Consider the following 17,920-nt stretch of genomic DNA (forward strand, 5'->3'; position numbering starts at 1 on the left):
TGAAATTGCATCAGGCAAGCATGTTTGTGCTACATTTCCAAAAGTGGCTTCTTGGCCTTTCATTGCATTCTATTCATATTATTAAAGGAGATTTAGAACTACTGAATACTCAAAAGCATTTAGTAAAAATTTTATTTTAAATGTAGCTATGAATCAGTAATCACAAGTGTTACAATGTATATTTTTACAGAGATCTTTACAATAAGACACGTCTTTGTATACATGGGGGCCCCATTTTTTCCCCAAAAATAATACTCAAAAGGAATAATAAGCAGTCAGCTTCAAAAAGAAAAAAAAACTTTGGCATGTGTACAACATTTAGTTAACAAAAATAAACAGTAGCAGATTTGAGTCAGAAAAAACCCACATCATTTTTGCTTAACTTCACAGCACTGTTTAGTCAGGGATGAAACCCACCTGCACTATAAACTATCCAGTATTAAAGTGATCAGCCTTATTTCAGCCTGACAAAAATGTTATGGGGAAATTGGTGGCACACTGAGTTAAAAGAACAGCCTTTCAACTCTGGAGACAAACATCTGGGTGATCAAACAGTTTAGGCCACAAGTGAAAAATCAGTTTGGTGGTCACATCTTAACCATTAGCTGTCTGTCCATGTTACTGAACTATACCACCTGACGCAACTGGCAGTCTCTGCTTAGGACTGGGATAAGGAAGGGCACTGCAAGTTAGGACTGAAGTACACTGTTGGAGTACACGGAAAGAGAAAAGAAGAGTTTGCACAAGGCCTCTCTGTTCTATGTTGGATCTTCGTCACGATTATTGGTCACATACATAAATACCAAATTAATCCAAACCCTGAGGAAAACCAAATTTGCAATGCCTTTCTTTCTGCTATACAGTCGCTAACGCTTCTATATTAAAATCAGAATGACCAGCCCCCTTTGAGACAAGTTATTCATAATTCCCCAAATAGTTAAAAGAAACAGTATCTGCACAAGTTTTCCAGAACTATTGTAAATGTACATATTTTATTGTAGTAATGGTAAAATATTCGCATAGACATACTTGCATTTCTAAACAGTAGAGTAATACCAGTCTTGAATTTAGAGATTTTACAGCAATTACTGCAGAGGAACAGATGTATGGTAAGTCATCCTGCAAATATCAGACGCTCCTGTACACATCAGAATACATAATTCAAATGATGTTCTCCAGCAAGTCAGAATACACTTTGGTATTATTTATAGGCTTTCCTGCTAAATGTTAGCGATCCAAAATTGACAACCTCAAGGGAGTCCAGTGGCAGAAAGGTAATGCTGTAACACCAGTCAGAATTATACACATTACTTCTTATTCCTGGGCTTTAACTCTTCTGCTGCATTACGCAGAAAAATGTAGTTTTTCTTTTGTGGATTATAAAATTCGTGGCCCTAAAAAAGAGAAAAAAAGTTAGCTATATTTATCTTATTCAAAGTATCAACTTAATCTTGAAATACAAGAAGCTGAACATTCCGTCAATTCGATTTAGTGAGACTTTACAATTTAAAAATATGGACTTTTAAAGATCAGATTTACTATGCAACCCAGGGGAAATATTGGTGGGTGTGCACTATAATTAGAAACAATTCACTAAGCAAGGCAACTTTCAAAACAGGTCTTTAAGCTTAGAGTGAAGGAACATTCCTTAAACTTTTGCTTTACATGCAAAATTCAAGTAGTTTGGGAGTTAAGAGAAGTAAAAAGATTGTTCTAGACAGGGATAAGAATGAAGAGGGGACATTATAAAGATACTACAGCCTTACTGTACATTCTGTCTTTTGAGCCAAACAAAAGAGGGCCAAATTTTCAAACAGTGAAGTGCAGGGTCCACACACAATTATACAATTACTTTTAGTTATCAATTGTGAATATAAATCTAGTATTCCGCATGTGAAAATGAGTAACTGTCAATACTTATTTGCATATACAAATGCCAAGTGCACACACCCATTGCAATAACATCATGAATAATTCAGGTCTTAAAAGGCACGTAAGATCTTAGGTCTCTTTGAAAATCTGGCTCTCTTTTCTGGCATCTGGATTTCCTTGGTTTTCTTTATTCAGACACTGACATTAAAATTATGCATTGGGTTGTAATAGTTAAGTTATGGACTTTCATTCCTTGAAAGAAAAATGGAATCTAGAAAGGAGACTTACTGCCTACCAACTCAAGTTTCACTACTAAATATCAGTTCATAATCTACAGATCTGAAAGATCAGTTAGTTCATATAAGCCAGGTTTCAGAGTAACAGCCGTGTTAGTCTGTATTCGCAAAAAGAAAAGGAGGACTTGTGGCACCTTAGAGACTAACCAATTTATTAGAGCATAAGCTTTCGTGAGCTACAGCTCAGGCTGTAGCTCACGAAAGCTTATGCTCTAATAAATTGGTTAGTCTCTAAGGTGCCACAAGTCCTCCTTTTCTTTTTTCATATAAGCCAACGTGTCCCATTCATGCAAGTAAAAGGCTTATGTCTTTGACTGTAACAATAAAAGTAAAATTATAGTGTTTCTCATCCAGCAGGACCATAAAGCACATTAGTAAATTTAACTACATACAGATATCACTTTATCTACAAATGAACTCCTGAGATGTGACATGCCACTGTTCAAGAATGAACAGCAAATCTCCAACAGTTTACAATAGGAAATGAAAGATACTTCATCAAATTTAAAGTACAACACAAGGTATAATAGAAAGAATAATGCTACTGTAAACAACTATTAGTATTGGCTAGATTTCAACCTTCCTTTTTTCAAACTACTAATTGTATTGTCTCATTCTGTGATTCTATCAGGTCTCAATATCTTCGCTCCGAGTGCATACTGGGAAGACCGACCTTAAACCATCACAAAGGAGCTGTAGAAAGTGGTATTGGAAATTAAATCCATAACACTCACCCACTTGTTTAATAAAAGTAACCATGTCCCAGCATGTTTTTTAGCAGTGCTCTAGGTGTGCTCTTTGGAAGAGATGCAGTATCAATTTTACTTATGGTATGATCCCACGGTATTCTTCCCATTAGCATTCACATTTGGAACAAATTCCTAAATCAGGTAACTATGTTCAGCCTATATTCAGTTGGGTAAGATATTCTTTGTTTCTTGGCTTAAACAACTATGTACTGATTCTGTGCTAAGTTTCATCTGAAAGGTGGCTAAAGTGATCCCATATCAACCTATTCCCAATCTCCCGAGTGTATTTAGAAGACTTTATTAATACCTGTAAAGAACTTTGAGACTCTCAGATGAAAAGGACTACTGAAATATTGTCTTCTTAGTTCACAACCACTGATACGAATTTTAAATGTTAATCCTTCTTACCTTGGACCAGTCATAACTGGAAGCATATGCAAAAATATTCCCATTATGGTTAAAACAACAAGCAGATATCGGCTGGTCAAGCTGTTCTGATGTTTTTAGCTTTGTTCGTGCATCTTTATCCCAAAAGCTGAATCTACCATCAGATCCTACAGTTGCAAGGGTGCCATGGGCAGGATGAAATGCTATCCCATTTACCTGCAGTTATACAAACCATCACATAAAACAACCAACAATAGACAAGATGGAGTTTTACACTGCATATACTGTAGTCAGTGAGTGTAAATATATTATGTGCAGATTTACCTAATTTAAATTAAGACTGGTTGCATTTTAGTCTTGACAATGCATTTTTTGGCCAAAAATCATTTGTTCCTCCTGACCAGGTATACTTTAAATACAAATTCCCATTAGAGAACACAGTAATTCCCTTGGTGTTGAACAGATTCTTAAGCAGAGGCTTAATGAGTACTATGTTTTCCCATAAACAAAAACTTGGGTACAGAAAAATATATTGAATGCATTGTCCTAATAAGTCTTAATAGAAAGTCAGCCAAGTTGTGGGTTTTTTGGTTGTTTATAACAAAGGGCAGAATACTTTGCCTACTCCTATTTTAATATTTGCATATAATTTTTCCTCTAAGCATAAGCAAAAGAACACTTTAGGTACAAGAAAAGGTCAAAGAAAAGAGCATTAATGGTAGATTTCATACAAAATTGTTTATTATGTGTATGTAGCTTCTAACTGCACTACAAATATGATGCAATGATGTGCTGAATACTTACAGCATAGATATCCTGAGGTGCAGATGTATTTGTTCCATTGGAGCGATGACATTTAAAAGTGAAGTTATCTTTAGCTCTGAAAAGAAAGATATTCCTTCACATTTTCTTAATTTCAAAATGAACAATATAATGCAGAGTGTTTTAAAAATCACACTTACGGATTTGGTGGGTTGATATAGTGAATCGCTACCCTTCCTTCTATACTTCCAAGGGCAAATCCAGTAGGTTTGTTCACTTTGTCTTTAAAAATAGCAACACAGCGATGCTAAATTTGAGAAAGATACAGAGCATTTTAGACAGAAGCTTAAGGCCAGATTTTCTAAACATTGCCTCTCTATGGGGGCACAACTCACTGCATGTACTAACACCACACGGAGAAAAGCACATACAATATTAGAAAATGGGTCAAAGCCCCTCTGAAAATTTGGACCTGAATATCTACATTTCTGAATTCACTTGGGGATCAGTAGCAGACATTCCCTCAAAACGAACACAACAGCTTTCCTCCTTCACCAAGGAATTACACATACAAAAATCTTTTGCATATTAGGTGACATGACTGAATTTGAAAGATTTCTCAAAATTCCATGTCCCAAACTATACATTAATATAGTGAGGAAAAATTACTATATTCTAGCAAGATACCATCAATCCTGCTTCTCTGGAAGAACTACCTGTTATACAATACAGCACTGTATTAGTCTTGTTAAGAACAAACAGGAAGAAGGGAGACTGACATTTTGGACCAAAATTAAAAACAATAATGAAATTGAACTGTGAGCCTGATCCTGCAAGTCTTCCTCTCCACAGGTGCCAAAATGTGCTTGCAATGGGTTTGCAGGATCTGTCCCATTAAGCTGAACTGTAAAGTTTTTAGTATTTAACTAAAATAGTTCCTGATTTTAGTTGTAAATATTCAGATATATTTCATTAAAATATTGTAATGCATAGTCTTTCACTGTTCCTTATTCCTATAAAGAAAGCCAGTCAAATTACTTCATTTGAAATAAATCTTAATACATTTCTTAATGCCATGTGTTTTCAAGAAACCTTTTTCAGTTGAAGTCATCCACTTGGAAGGAGATATGTACAACAGAGTTGCAGAATATACACCACATTGAAAGTCTAAGTGTATTCAGGGGCACAAACTATACGGAATGGAGAGAATGTAGTTTTAATTTTTTATTATTTTTAAGAATTTAAACCACCATTTTATATGCTGCATTAATAAACTTGTAATAAATATAATTAATGATTTACCTGGTGTTTCAGTGGAGATTCTATTCTTCTAAATTCAGAAGGCTGATTCTCCAACTGGTATACTATCAAACCCCTTTCCGCAGTTGCGACAACTGCCATGGGATGCACCTGAACAAGGACGAGAGGGACTGGTTGGAAGAGACTAGGCTACGTTAATTTCACAACAGAGAATTTTATCTCCTTCAAGTTACTTATTTCACCCAAACCCCTCAAAAAGTCAACTCAAAGGAGCAAGACTGTTAGTTCTGGTAGAAGGTGACCCATAGACTGAAAATTTTATCTGCAGAATAGGTACAGCAAGGGCAATAGTAGCACAGGCTTCTTCCAACATGAAGCATAAATTCTGATATGGGCAAGGAAGCAAGGGCAGTTCAGTTTCAGTGTCAATTCTATTTTTGGCCTCTCTCCTCTTAATGCCAAGAAGGCCACTACTAGTGCTTCATAGGAAGGGAATGTCGATCCACCTGGAACTAGACTGAGATCAAACAGCTGTCAAAGAGTAACTTTTATTTAATAGTAACCTGGGCTGGTTTCATATGACCTAGATATCATGGGCTTTGAAGCCATTAATCCTCTGAGCAAACTAGTTCCCACAAATTTCATTTTTATGAAACAGGAGTTTATTGATTGGCTTACCACATCAGCACAGTAGCATCTTTCAGGCAGCTGTAATGTCATCATAGGAGTTGGTGATCGTGTATCCCAGAACTAAGGAAAAAAAGAAAATCAATGGATTTAAAAGACTTGAAGAATTTCTTTTGCCATCAAATTACCATATAAGCAGTTAGAAATATTGGAACTGATTACTTTAGCACAATGAGCCTGGCCACATTTTCATTTTAAGTTGTTTACAACTGGCCAGAGGGGGATAAAACACATTTTCTTAGGGCTAGAAATTATCACCAATAAAAGTGACCTCTTGATTTTTTAAATTAGTATATTTCAGCAAAATTTATAGTAAACGCTTCCAGTTTTACGTATATTAGCATAGTATAAAATCCATTTATCAGGTACAATTTTCATACCTTCAAAGTTTTATCCCAACTTCCTGTCATCACACAGCTATAGTTTGGTGCTTTAATCCAATGGACAGTCTTAACGGGGGCTTCATGCTAAAGGAAAACAACCAAGAACAATGCACATACGTTCTTTTAAAATAACAGCCTGTATCACTTTTTGGTTGTGTACAGCAAAAGAATGGTACAAAGGCAGGATATAAATGTTTATTAAATCACCACTACAACCAAAATTTGTATGCTTCACCACAACTAAACTATAAGAAAAGAGTGAACATTTTCACTTATTTAATTTCACATATCATAGAGACTTTACATTAACAGAAATAAGTGTTTCATATTAGAGTAAAAATATGCACTAAAGTTGAATGTAGATATCAGATTCTATTAACAGTGCACTTATGAAGTCAATACCCTCATGAAAGAGAACTCAACAATTACATATAAGCTCTGTTTTCCTACAATCTTAGAGCTCATCCAAAATCTATGTAAAAAAGACTGGAGAGCAGAACAAACTATCAGTGAAACAGAGCAAGAAAGCAGCACAGAGGACTGGGTAACTGAAACAAAGAAAGCAAAGTGGAGCCAAAATGAGGTGGAGAAGCAACAATGGGTAATCAAAGGAGGAATCAGTCTGCAGCTGGGTGCTACAGGGAGGCCGTAAGGGATGGGAAATCCCTTGGGGGCACACAGGACTTTTGCCTAAGATTTGATTTAACTAGGTCCCAGTAATCATCAGTTACGGCCACCTTAAAATTTAGCTAGCAATTTGACAGGCATCTTCCTCATCTAATTGGAAAATGTTGAGTGTTATTTTAAATTGATAGTAAAGATTCCTTTTTTTTAAAAGATTTATTTAAAAGAAGTGATGCTTTAGCATCTCTCTTGAGGGAAAGAACTTGGGAGTTACTTACCTGTGCAATTTGTATGGCCTGGTTACTGTTGAGATCCCACATTTTGGCGGTTTTATCACAAGAGGCAGTAAATACTTTACTCCCATCCTAAAATGAGAGAAAAATAATTCAGTTTCATAATTTTAAAAGATTAAATATTAACTGCACCACAGTACATGTAATTTTATGTTTGTAATATCCAATACCCATTAAAGAATTGCTGGGCCTGATTCTTCACTGCCTAGTACTTGTGTAGTCATTTAATAAAATGGGTATGTATAATAATACTATTCTGAGAGTATTTGCATAGGAGTAAGCGACTATATTCGGTGCAAGGTGACCTACTCCTGGGGGAATTCTGTGCCACTCACTGCGCGTGTATAGAATTCATGTCCCCCGCATAAAAATGACTTTCTGACAGGGAAGCAAAAGGAAGCTGCAAGAGCAGTCACGCAGCACTCCCTAGCTGCACAGGTACATCATTTCAGGCACCTGGAGCAGCTGGCAGAGAGGTAAACCATCGCAGGTTGGGGACACCCCAGCGAGTGGCTCCTACTCCAAGTCGGGATCAGCTGATAGTCCTGGCTGGGCTGGAGGCAAGAGAGGATGAGACTTCTTTCCCTGCATGGAGTGGCTGGGGCCATGTCAGACCCACCCCCAGAAACTTCCCCCAGCTGCAGGAAGCTCAGCATCCTCCCCACTTCCTGCCCCCATTGCTCCTCAGCAGTCGGGGGAGGGGTCACCGTAAAGGGAGCTGCTCCCCCATCTGCCCAATCTCCATGTATCTGGACCTCTCATACCCAGACACCCCTACCAAGTTTCACCCTGTACACTGAGAACCCCCCTAGCCCTCCATAACTGAACCCCACCCCACTGAACCTCAAGCCCTGCATCTGGAACCCCTGCACCAAGGCCCCCCACCTCCGGAGCCCCAACCATGCACCCAGACCACCCCCACTGAACTCCTTGCACTCAAACCCCCACTCTGGTGAGCCCCACCCCTCTGCACCACCTGCGCCCCCCCATCGAGACCCCCATACCATTGATCCCAAACTAGCTGCATCCAGACCCCCACCCCACCATGCCCTACTCCCCCAGACCCCACTGCTGAGACTCCCACACCCAGACCTCTCCGCTAAGCCCCAACCACTTTTACCTGGAAACCCCTGCAGAGTCCCATTGCCCCTGCACCTGCCCCACCCCGCCCAACGAGCCTCTGTGCATCCAGATTCCCCCCCACACACACACACTAGACCCCCAAGCTGCCTGCACCCAGATTGTCTCACACAGAATCCTCTTACCCCACATCTGGATCCCCCCCACGCTGAGCCCCTCCACATTTGGATCCTGCCTGGTTAAACCTGCCTGCCCCACACCTGGTGCACCTGGCTCCAGAGTGTTTCTGGAGCAGGCCCAGGCCTTGTGCTGTGTCAGAGTCAGGTGCAGCGTCACCACTGAGTCCGTGTCCCAAAGGTAGGGGGTGGGGAGGCTGCAGGGTGATCTCTCACCTTCGTGCAGCCAGTGGCCTGTGCTCCCCACTGCCATGCTGGAGACTCTGCATTTATTTATTGACAAATTAAACTTGGAGAATATTGCAGAATTTTACAATATTGTGCGCATAATTTTGAATTATTTGGCGCAGAATGCCCTCAGGAGTAAAGATAATGGAGAATCAGGCCAATTGTCCAAAAAACAAACATACAAAACAGCATTTTGCCTAATGTTCATTATCTGAATCACTCTCTCAACCGTTATGTACTGTTTGTCACTACATTTATCTGAATTGACAAACACGTTGAGATTGCTATCCAGTTGAATAGACTGATATTGTCCTGTTCTACTGCTTAACAGCAGTCCAAAATTCTACTTCATACCTTTCTCCTAATTGTTTTCTAGTCTTATAAATATGCAATGCTTTTTCTAATCAAAGAGTGGACACACAAGATAAGATGCCCCAAAAAACTGAGAAGCATCTTAGATCTCAAAGGAATGGCATTTTATTTTTTTTAAAAGAGGATAGCGAACAACATGCCAATATTCCACTGTTTTCCTTTTTCCAATACTTACAAAATATTGCACAGAAGAATATACTGATACTAGTATTTACTAACTTTTGACAAGTGTTTTAATTGGTCAAATCATAACCATGCAGTTTCAAACTGTCATAATAGTCTACTCATGTAAGGAAGTCTCACATATTAATTTAAACAAAACCCTAAAAATAATTTCATTCATAGACCAAACTGTGAGAGAAAAAACAAAGAACAAAAAAGTGTTGATCAAAACTGAAAGAGCACAAAATTCAAACTATGAACGGGAATGAAACAAAACATTCCGCAATTATGCTTAAAATAGTAAAAAGAAAAGGAGGACTTGTGGCACTTTAGAGACTAACAAATTTATTTGAGCATAAGCTTTCGTGAGCTACATGAATGCATCCGATGAAGTGAGCTGTAGCTCATGAAAGCTTATGCTCAAATAAATTTGTTAGTCTCTAAGGTGCCACCAGTCCTCCTTTTCTTTTTGCGGATACAGACTAACACGGCTGCTACTCTGAAACCTGTCATTATGCTTAAAGTAGTAATATTCTAGGGTGAAATTCACTCCAGTACATAAGACTTATGGAAGGCCTTTTGTACTACCACAAATTATTGAAAACTGTACTAGCTATTAACAGCTTAAAACAACCTCCTACCATTGCATCTGTACACCCAAGTAGTAGTCTAATTTATTAAAACAAACGAACCATGAATTTAGACGACAAAAATCTATGCTACAATTTTAGGATTATCTACATTTTAAGTCTGTGTGTGTTTTGAAACTAGAAGTAAAGATATTTGTTTTCTGGATAAAGTTATCAATTTCTTTGAAAATACTTTTTGAAACAAAGGAACATACATCACTCCAACACACATCTAGCACAGGCCCTGTGTGCATCTGCTGAGCTTTCGGAATTGTCTGTCCATTATCTTGAACTTCCCAACACCGAACCTATGAGAAAAGATGCACATATCAATTTAGTAATATAGTACTATTGTTTACGTACCCAGGAATGTGCTAGATGTCTCTCAGAAACAAGGCAATGCCTCTGTCCTGAAGAACTTACCCTTACTTAACACACCGAATTTAGATGGAGGGGAAGAAGGGAAGAGGAAAGGCAACAGTTACAATCATACAATTGCCAATCATAACCCTTTCGGATTTTGCCTTTGATGTCAGCAACACGGAGCATTTCCTATATTTACCAGTGTACATTTAACTGTGGATAATCCTTTTTCAAATTGTACCAAGCTTTTGGCTTAAACGATGTCTTGTGGCAATGAGTTTCCCAGATTAAGCACTATGTAAAGGAATGTTTTCTATCAATTTCTTTTACATTTACAATTTCACTGAATAGCCCATTACTTTTGTATTATGAGAAAGGAACGATAAATAGGAGCACCTATTAAGAATTCAAATGCTATAGAGATTCATGGTTTTTTTTAATTACTGAAAACGTTCAGAAAAACCATTAACTCCCTTCGCTCAATACTTGTTGTTTAATCTAAATTAAACTGGGAACTGCAAGATCTTTGATATTGGACTGAACTTTGTCTAGTTCAGGAGACCCCAATCTTTTAACAGCATGAACATCTTAACATTGAGATTGACTTGTGGACCACGTTCCCTCCCATTCACAATTGCACAGACCACCTCACCTCCTACTGGAAATCAAATAGCATCCATACATAAACTACACCAACTTTTCACTTTGAAAATGAAAATTAGGGAACTATTCAGGCGGGAGCCAGCACCGAGACTAATTCACTGTGGACTGCTGGCTGTCCACATACCACAGTTTGGGAAAATCTGCATCTGCTGAAATTCCAACCTCTTACAACAATACTCTGAATCATAACCTGTATCTGCATAGCATACAACAACTGCCTGAGGAACAGATATGGAGAGGAGGGGATTATTTTCTTCTGTTTAGTGAAAGTAGCAGACAAATGTAACAAATACATATGCTACAGAGACTAGTCCTCTCTACAGATATACAAATTGGACTAGCCGTTATAGAGCACAGAATCAAGAAGTAAAAGTCATTCCCTTGAGCTGAAGTTTAAATGACACTGTCAGCTTGAAATGCTGTCAACTTCAAAAAATTTATTAAAAGTAATTTCGGGTACTACGCCTGCCCTTTGCTGATTTTCATGTTTACAAAACCATATTTCTGTTTTTTAAAAGTTATTTTCTGTGCCCTAGAGCTATACAATGAAACAAAGAAAATAAGGGAAAAACTGACTTTTCAGATGAAACAACAAAACTTGTTTTAGGCAAACTTCTGTCAATTAAATAAAGGAAAATGGGGGAAAAAAGCTCTTTTCCTCCAATCTTTAAACTCCAGCAATCTTAAGTATAACTTGTAACAAGAGTAGGTAAGTATGTATCAGGCTAAAGAGATTTAAACTGTCCTTTCTACAGACAACGCTCATTTAATACTTACATCATTTGCCCAGGATCCTGCAATAAGGAAGTTACCCGGCAATGCTAGGGGACTGAAAGCTAAACAACCAATGCTGTCATCAGGTGGAGATGTAACTTCAATATCCTGTAAAAAAGCCAAAAAAACAAAACAAAACCCCAAATATTTATACGTCATAGAACTTAACAATGTGTCTTCTAGTCATAGTGCAAATTAACAAAGCACTGAGTTTTGCAAAATAGATAGTACATGAAAAAAGTATTAAAAGGGCATATTAAAAAAGGATATTCATACTGCATTTGATAACAAACCCTGAAACTTCTCAATACTTAGGAAGAATGAGTTTGGGGAAAGAGAGAAAATAAATAAATACATGATCATGTTCACTCCTAATTCATGGAAAGGAGATTGCCTGATACCCACTGTTTACAAGTAGGTTAATACAAGTACCTTCATGGGGTTGTGATTATCTGTTGCTGTATTTCCAAACATGCTGGTACCACCAGCTCCAAACCCTGAGGTTGATCCAAACAAACTCATCTTGGCCCTGCAAATGACAAGAATGCCCATTAAAAGCAACAGACCTTTACTTGGGGACATAGGAAGTGTTGTACCAAATCAGAGTGGTCCATCTAGTTCAGTATCCTTTCTCTAACAGCCAGTACCAGATGCTCTCTAGAGAAAGGTGTGGGGGAAATAAACAACATAGTGGATAATTATAAAATAACCTGCCCACAAAATAAGTTTCTTCCTATCCCTATCAGAGATTTAACTTTTGTGTGTGTGTGTGCAAGATTCTGCAATGCTTATTCAGCTCAAGTGTTGGCCTTGGCCTCAGCCTCACCCTCATTTTCCCCAGAAAAATCTGATTTTGGAGGGTCAACAATTCCTCCAATGAGCAATAACTACGCACAGATCATCTTAATCTCATTGGTTATGTCTCTGCACAAGCCCAGAGAGCTTTGAAAAACATTGCTACCTTTGTCTTTCTTATTATTTATGTTAATAACAGTATTTTTGCTCATGCAACACTCCAAACACCCTTTGGAAACAGAGAAGAAACTTCATAAATAAAAGCTGTTACATTGGGGAAGCGTAAACAGGGAGAGGGAGGAGGATACTTTCTAATCAGGTAGGACCATTTGCTGAGGCCTGTATAATAAACATTGACAGGTCAGCAGATGGGGGAGGGTGTAAGATCAATTGTTTCAATCAATTTACATGTCTGAGGAGCAGTTTACATTGAGGCAGGGAGCATTAGGAGGGGAAATAGGGGCACTAGGGCAGGGAGGAAGGAGCAGTTGTTGGCTGACAAGAGAGAGCCGGGGCCGGTTGCTGGGGGATGGGGCAGGAGAGAGCCGGGGCCGGTTGCTGGGGGATGGGGCAGGAGAGAGCCGGGGCCGGTTGCTGGGGGATGGGGCAGGAGAGAGCCGGGGCCGGTTGCTGGGGGCAGCAGGGAAACAGGGAGCGGCCGCCCGGTGCCCATCGGGAGCTCTCCAGAGGAGAGCGGGCCAGCGGCGGATGTGGAGGAAAGGGGTGCCAGGCAGGGAGGCGCTGAGGGGGGCAGGGGAGGTGCTGGGCTGAGACACCCGACTAGGCCTGCCCCGGCGAGGGCCACTCCGCACTTACCCAAGAGCCGGGCGAGCTCCTGAGGGAGCGTGAGGCGAGGAGCGCGCTTCGGGCGGGAGGCAGCGGCGCGGCACCACCGGCTCACGCACGGCCGAGCCGGAACAGGCCGCTTCCCACCGCGCATGCGCTAGCCGGAGCTGAGCTCACAGAGGGCGCCCGCGCCTGTTCGGGAAAAGAGGCGGGGCTGACTCTGAGCTGGGCCGAGGGGGCACGAGAGGGCTGCCGGACATGGGATGGTGGGGCGGGAACGGGGTCATGTGACCAGGCACATCGCACGCTCACCGGCCTATGGTGTTGCGCGTGTTAGCGAGGCCCATGTAGCAGAGGGGTGTGGGCAACTCTCTGCTGTTTTTCCCCCATCAAGAAGGAGAACTGTTATCATGCATTTAATTATACCAGCTTCTCAGGGGGACGCCCAAAGACAAGAGGGAGGCACCAGCTAAAAAGGTGCATCTGATCACTTAAATTCTCTTCCCAAAAGGCTAAACAAACCTTTAAAGATTACAAAGATGGAAACATACTTAATGAAAATGTACTTAAATAATTAACACCTTCTGAAGAAGAATGGACATGTAATACACTATGTTGGGATGGTGGAACAGGACCAACTGCGTTTGCGATGTTTATATCAAGCAATGTAGGACAGTGCTACATCAGTTACCAGCTAGAGAAAAGTGGAATTTTAATGATCGTAAGAATTTATTACAACTACTGATTAAACAAAACACCAGTGCATTAATTTTCTGGTCTAGGCTATTTTTGTAGCTAGACACTTGAAGTGATGCAAATGACAGAGTGCCACAATGCAGCAGAACTAAGGTACAGTACAGTAGGTAGAAAGAAAAAGTGGTTCTCTTTTAAATAAAAGAACAAGTGATGTAGTCTACAGACTTTTTTCTTTGTCAGGTACTAATTTGATGTACTATACCTTAAATTGCAGTTCTATGAAAAGTAACTGTAGCAACAGCATGTTCTTATTCATAAATTCATGGATTCCAAGGCTAGAAGGGACCACTGTGATGCTTTAAGCTGACCTCCTGTATAACACGGACCATAGAACTTCCACCCAAAAATTCCTAGACCATATCTTTTAGAAAAGCATCTGCTAGAGTCACTCTCTCTGCATTCAGTCATATATAATTACTTAACTTATTTTTTGTCACTACTATTTTTTATTCCTGTCAGCATTTTAGCACCAACAAAATTAAGGGCATGGCTACACTTGCAGATGTAGAGTGCTGTGAGTTAAACCTGCCTTTGTAGAGCGCAGTAGGGAAAGCACTGCAATCTGTCCACACTGACAGCTGCAAGCGCACTGGCGTGGCCACATTTGCGGCACTTGCAGTGGCATTGGGAGCGGTGCATTATGGGGCAGCTATCCCAGAGAGCACCTCTTCCCATTCTGGCGCTGTGGCTTGTGGGAAGGGGGTGGGGAGTGTGGGACATTCTGGGTCCTGTCCCAATACCCCATGATGCATCGGTTCGCATCCCAGCATTCCCTTTGCTTCTGTCCACATTTGATGCCATCTTTCACCACTTTTTGTCCTGAGCGTTCTGTCTTCCCTTTTGGTTTGCGGGAATGGAGCCTGAACTGCTGAGGAGTATGCTGATGAGTCTCGCCAGCACGTCACGTTTGGCAAATGAGTTATTCCTTATGATCCAAAGTGATAGTGAGGGCTCCGACAATATCGACTCGAGTAACGCATATGACACGAGTTTGCTTGTGGCATTCATGGACATGCTCACCACCGTGGAACGCCGCTTTTGGGCTTGGGAAACAAGCATTGAGTGGTGGGATCACGTCGTCATGACGAGCAATGGCTGCAGAACTTTCAGATCAGAAAAGCCACTTTCATGGGACTGTCTGAGGAGCTCGCCCCCACCCTCTGGCGCAAGGACACGGGATTGAGAGCTGCCCTGATGATGGAGAAGCAGGCAGCTATTGCAATCTGGAAGCTGGCAACTCCAGACAGCTACCGATCAGTCACTAACCAGTTTGGAGTGGGGAAGTTGACTGTTGGAATCGTGTTGATGCAAGTTTGCAGGGCCATTAATTGCATCCTGCTCAGAAGAACCGGGACTCTGGGTAACGTGCATGACATTGTGGCTGGCTTTGCACAAATGGGTTTCCCTAACTGCAGATGGGCGATAGATAGGACGCATATTCCAATTCTGGCACCAGCCTACCTAGCCTCCAAGTACATTAATCGGAAGGGGTATTTCTCAATGGTTCTCCAGGCACTTGTGGATCACCATGGGCATTTCATTGACATTAACACAAGCTGGCCTGGAAAGGTGCATGACGCATGCATCTTTCGGAACACTGGCCTGTTCAGGAAGCTGCAAGCCGGGCCTTCTCTACCAGACCAGAAGATCACTGTAGGGGAAGTCAAAATACCCATTGTGATCACTGGAGACCCCGCTTACCCTTTAATGCCGTGGCTCATGAAACCCTACACAGGGAGCCTTGACAGCAGCAAGGAGCGGTTCAACAACAGGCTGAGCAGGTGCAGAATGACTGTGGAGTGTGCTTTTGGCCATTTAAAGGGCCGCTGGAGCTCTCTGTATGGGAAGCTAGACCTGGTCGATGATAGCATCTCCGCGGTTATATCCGCGTGCTGTACCCTCTATAACATTTGTGAAGGGAAGGGTGAAAGATTCACTCAGGCATGGAACTCGGAGGTTCAACACCTGGAGGCTGAATTTGAACAGCCAGAGTGCAGGGCTATTAGAGGGTCCCAGTGTGGGGCTGCAAGGATTAGGGATGCTTTGAGGGAGCAATTTGAGGCTGAAAGCTACCAGTAATGTCTGGTGCCCTGCACAGGAGTGGTTCCAGTGTTAGTAGGAATCTGTGTTTGCTATGCTGAATTGCAGTGCCTATTTCTTTCCTGGGCCAAGGTATCTTTTATTTTATGCAATAATAAAAAATGTTTTCAAAGCCAAAAAATCCATTTATTGAAAAGAGACAACTTCTTGAGAAACAGAAAGGGCCAAGGGCGTGGGGTGGAGAACGGTACAATCACAGATTCGCGTATGTCCTGTCTGGAGTGCTGTGCAATGAGTGCTAGACTTCAGGTTGGCTATACTGCATGGTGATGAGGGTTGAGTGCAGTGGGTAAGGGTCACAGTTTTCAGGGCTGGGTGGTGAAGCTACAGGTGTTGGAGGCAGCTGGTGGCGGTAAGAATCCGGATGTTGGGGAAAGTGGCTTGGAGGTGACATGGGGGCAAAAGGGAAAGAGTTTTGGGACAAGGGCTGCGGGGGGTGGAGGGGCGCAGTAGTGTTCCGCCTGCATTGCTATGAGCGCCTGTATTGAGTCCGCTTGCCGCTCCATGATGCTTAGCAGCCGATCTGTGCTTTGGTGCCGGTGATCTGCACTCTGCTGGCAGACCCTCCTTTCACTCTCCTGCCACTCCTGCACTTTTTGATTTTCGTTACTTGAATGCTGCATTACTTCGTGCAACATGTCTTCCTTGCTTCTACGTGGCCTCTTTCTGATTCTTTGGAGTCTTTCGGCTGGTGATAACATGGACGGCTGAGATCTCAATGTTGCATCTGTAAAGGCAAAATGCAACACTTAACAGAGACAACATTGTTCACGCCAGACAGAGCAGTGATTCCCCCATACTTAAGGGCAAGCACAGTCTACACAATAGCATAATTTGCCCGTCCCAAAGCGAGTGCACATAACCCACGGGAGCCCCAAAATGGTGAGTAAGCAGAGTCAAGCATGACTGATTGTTTCACGGCTGTACTTTCCTCTGGGTTTCTGTGCCTTGGGGAGAGCCAACAGTGGCAGGGGGCCCCTATACTGAACACTGTCCCCACATTTTCCACAGGAGTTCGTCCTGGAAGATATCTCGCTGCTGAGGGTGACCTGGGAAGCAAGGGAGGGTCTTCTACTGCAATGTGGCTTCCGCCCTGGCCCATATGCAGCTTGCCTGTGTGCAGCAATGGTCTCCCCACCCCTCACGGCACAGTGATATTGACAAGTTAGGCTGACTGGAACAAGGACCACAGTGGCTCTCCCAAGAAACCTGCGCAAGCGCATTGCCCAAGTTCTGGATGAGACATTTGAAGACATCACTGAGGCTGATTACCGCAATGTGAAAGAGTGCATCAACGCCCTATTCTGCATCTAGGCATGCATGCAGCCCTAACCCTCCTTGCCCCAAGAGCCCGCACCGAATAATTTCCTTCCCAAAATAAAAGCTGCTTACCGGGAACCTCCTCTGGTGTTTGTCCTTCCCCAAACACCAGCTGCCGCGACTGGCTACCTTCCTCCTGGCTTGAGAACAGCTCCTAGCTGCACATATCTAGGGATTCCCGGGTGTCTTCCTCTGCCTCAGCACCCTCGCTCCTGCTTTGTTCCTCCTCCTCCTGCCTTGTTGCACTGGGTTCTGAAGTGTCCATAGTGGTCCCCGGAGTGGAGGTGGGGTCGCCCCCCCAGTATCGCGTCCAGCTCCAGCTCTTTGTAGAAACGGCAGGTTGCAGGGGCAGCACCGGAGCGGGTGTTTGCCTCGTGGGCTTTGTGGTAGGCATTCTGCAGCT

At 41.9% G+C, this 17,920-nt stretch overlaps 1 protein-coding gene across 2 annotated transcripts; it reads right to left on the reverse strand.

The window, feature by feature from the left end:
• Nucleotides 1-114: 114 nt before the first annotated feature.
• On the reverse strand, nucleotides 115-13,496 carry RAE1 (ribonucleic acid export 1). Of its 2 annotated transcripts, none has more exons than XM_073309292.2 (12): nucleotides 13,372-13,496; nucleotides 12,193-12,289; nucleotides 11,764-11,868; nucleotides 10,176-10,268; nucleotides 7,299-7,385; nucleotides 6,394-6,480; nucleotides 6,005-6,076; nucleotides 5,369-5,476; nucleotides 4,267-4,373; nucleotides 4,109-4,184; nucleotides 3,326-3,520; nucleotides 115-1,394 (listed from the first exon to the last, which is right to left on the reverse strand). In XM_073309292.2, the coding sequence occupies exons 2-12, from the start codon at nucleotides 12,280-12,282 to the stop codon at nucleotides 1,308-1,310; spliced, it is 1,107 nt and encodes a 368-aa protein (XP_073165393.1). In that variant the 5' UTR covers nucleotides 12,283-12,289; nucleotides 13,372-13,496; the 3' UTR covers nucleotides 115-1,307. The 2 variants fall into 2 exon arrangements, with proteins under 2 accessions (XP_073165393.1, XP_073165394.1); XM_073309293.2 differs by lacking the exon at nucleotides 12,193-12,289 and adding an exon at nucleotides 12,327-12,417.
• Nucleotides 13,497-17,920: the final 4,424 nt, after the last annotated feature.

This window comes from Lepidochelys kempii, chromosome 13, assembly GCF_965140285.1.
Source record: "Lepidochelys kempii isolate rLepKem1 chromosome 13, rLepKem1.hap1, whole genome shotgun sequence".
Classification (NCBI taxonomy): Eukaryota; Metazoa; Chordata; order Testudines; family Cheloniidae; genus Lepidochelys; species Lepidochelys kempii.

What these genes read in the sequence shown, in the direction of transcription:
- RAE1 (XM_073309292.2), bottom strand. Translation starts at nt 12,282, where the DNA reads ATGAGTTTGTTTGGATCAACCTCAGGGTTTGGAGCTGGTGGTACCAGC. An exon ending in ATAATCACAACCCCATGAAG is followed by an intron (nt 11,869 to 12,192) that starts GTACTTGTATTA and finishes GCTTTTTTACAG; the next exon opens with GATATTGAAGTTACATCTCC. An exon ending in AATCTCCACTGAAACACCAG is followed by an intron (nt 4,374 to 5,368) that starts GTAAATCATTAA and finishes TCTCAAATTTAG; the next exon opens with CATCGCTGTGTTGCTATTTT.